Genomic DNA, 1,602 nt, shown 5'->3' with positions numbered 1-1,602 from the left:
AATTGAAACATTTAAATACATAATTTTATTTATTGTGAACTAACCTCCTAAAAAATATGTAAATGAAAAATGTTGTTCATCCAAGATATCATACTTGAAACTAAATTTTTGACAGGTTACTTTATTATTGTCACCTACTCCCACTGAAAACTACTTTATTAACGTAAACAACTCCAGTTGTTAAAGAAGGAAAGTATCGGCGTTAATCCTATTTGACTTGGTCTGAGTTTTTTATTTGGAAGTTCTCTAATGAGTCCGGAGGAATAGCTTGGATAAAGTGGCTGGAATCTAGGTAAAAAAAATTTAAAATCTCGGTAAAAAAAATTTAAAAATTTTGTAAAGGTAGTGTTTGATCGTGTTTTTGATGGTGGAAATGGATTCAGCACCATCAAAAACATCTAGAACACCTAAAATTTTGAAGTTTAACAACTATAACTTGGATTTACAAAAATCCTTGCCAGATTTTCTCTAGAATTTCCATAATTTTCCAGACAACTCCTCCGCCTCTTTAAACTACCCGGTTTTATTTGTTTGTAGTTAACTTGTTTAGTGATAATTTAGATTTTAAAAAATGCTAATCATCATGCACTACTACAGCGATCACACTGTATATTTTGGTATATGTTAAAAAACATTTACCAAAATATGCAACGAATATAATCAAATTAATAGAACAGAACAGTGTTCAATTCCGGTACTTGTTATGAAGCAACACATGAATTTTTTGCAGTTAACTTCTATAACCATTAATTCATTTGAACAGCTTTCAGATTGACCAATCTCTGTAAATGTAACAACAGAAGAAATACATAAATTTGCTAAAGCCATACAGCTAAGGTTGTCCCTTTTGGACTTCACCAATAAAAAAAATCTCCAATCCAGTCCAGCACAGATCTCTGTATAACTCAGATTTAGCCTTTCTGGGTAAAAAAAATTGTTGGGAGGGGGCAGGTCACTTGAATCTTTCAAGGAGAGAGCAGAACAACACGGGGCTGCCTATGATAAAATACCCTTCCCATGCCCCTTGACATTTTCTTCCCTTTTCCTGCTTTTCCTTTCATTCCATCTCCAGTTTTACACCACTTCTTGTTACTGTTGTTGTGATTGATGGGCACCCCATCTTCTATGTTGAACTTCCACTCACTCTCCCACCGGGGCTGCGCGCATGTAGAACACAGAGCAATAACACTGCAATAATGCAATACCAGTCAATGGCATAACATGAGTAACCCTATAAATCAAATATACAGACAGATACATGCTGTTACCTATTTTTAACATTGAAAAATGTTGTGGTTGGGGCAGATCAATACCTTGGGGAAATTGCTGGCTTCCTCTGAGCAGTATCAGATTTTTTAGGGTTCTGACCATCGCCGGAATACTTCTCCCTGTCATATGCCAAGTCTGGTGCAGTAACGTGGGAATCCATATTATCTATTTGCAGCGAAAGAGATCAAGCGTATGTCTGCTTGAGAAAAATAAATAAACGACTGCTTCAGCGTACCGAGTTACATGCTTTTATCTTGTTCGTCACCTGGTATACACATATAAAACGAGGAGCCGGGGAGGGAGAATCCACCTCCACCCCCTGTTTTGGGCTTT

The 1,602-nt window shown here is 36.3% G+C and overlaps 1 protein-coding gene across 1 annotated transcript; it reads right to left on the bottom strand.

Annotated features, from left to right (window-relative positions):
* Nucleotides 1–783: 783 nt before the first annotated feature.
* On the bottom strand, nt 784–1,602 carry LOC149255710 (uncharacterized). Its single transcript, XM_089457287.1, has 2 exons — nt 1,314–1,602; nt 784–1,188 (listed from the first exon to the last, which is right to left on the bottom strand). Exons 1-2 carry the CDS (start codon nt 1,427–1,429, stop codon nt 966–968), a joined length of 339 nt encoding a protein of 112 aa, XP_089313413.1. The 5' UTR covers nt 1,430–1,602; the 3' UTR covers nt 784–965.

The sequence above is a fragment of the Pinus tabuliformis genome, chromosome 7, assembly GCF_031772625.1.
Source record: "Pinus tabuliformis cultivar Carrire ecotype Pingquan chromosome 7, CPIR1, whole genome shotgun sequence".
Taxonomy (NCBI): Eukaryota; Viridiplantae; Streptophyta; class Pinopsida; order Pinales; family Pinaceae; genus Pinus; species Pinus tabuliformis.
The sequence above is the reverse complement of the archived record's forward strand: the minus strand, read 5'-3'. Positions and strand labels throughout refer to the sequence as shown.

Coding starts and splice junctions, on each gene's coding strand:
- LOC149255710 (XM_089457287.1), bottom strand. CDS start 1,429: ATGGATTCCCACGTTACTGCACCAGACTTGGCATATGACAGGGAGAAG. Junction 1,189..1,313: donor AAGCCAGCAATTTCCCCAAG/GTATTGATCTGC, acceptor GCATTATTGCAG/TGTTATTGCTCTGTGTTCTA.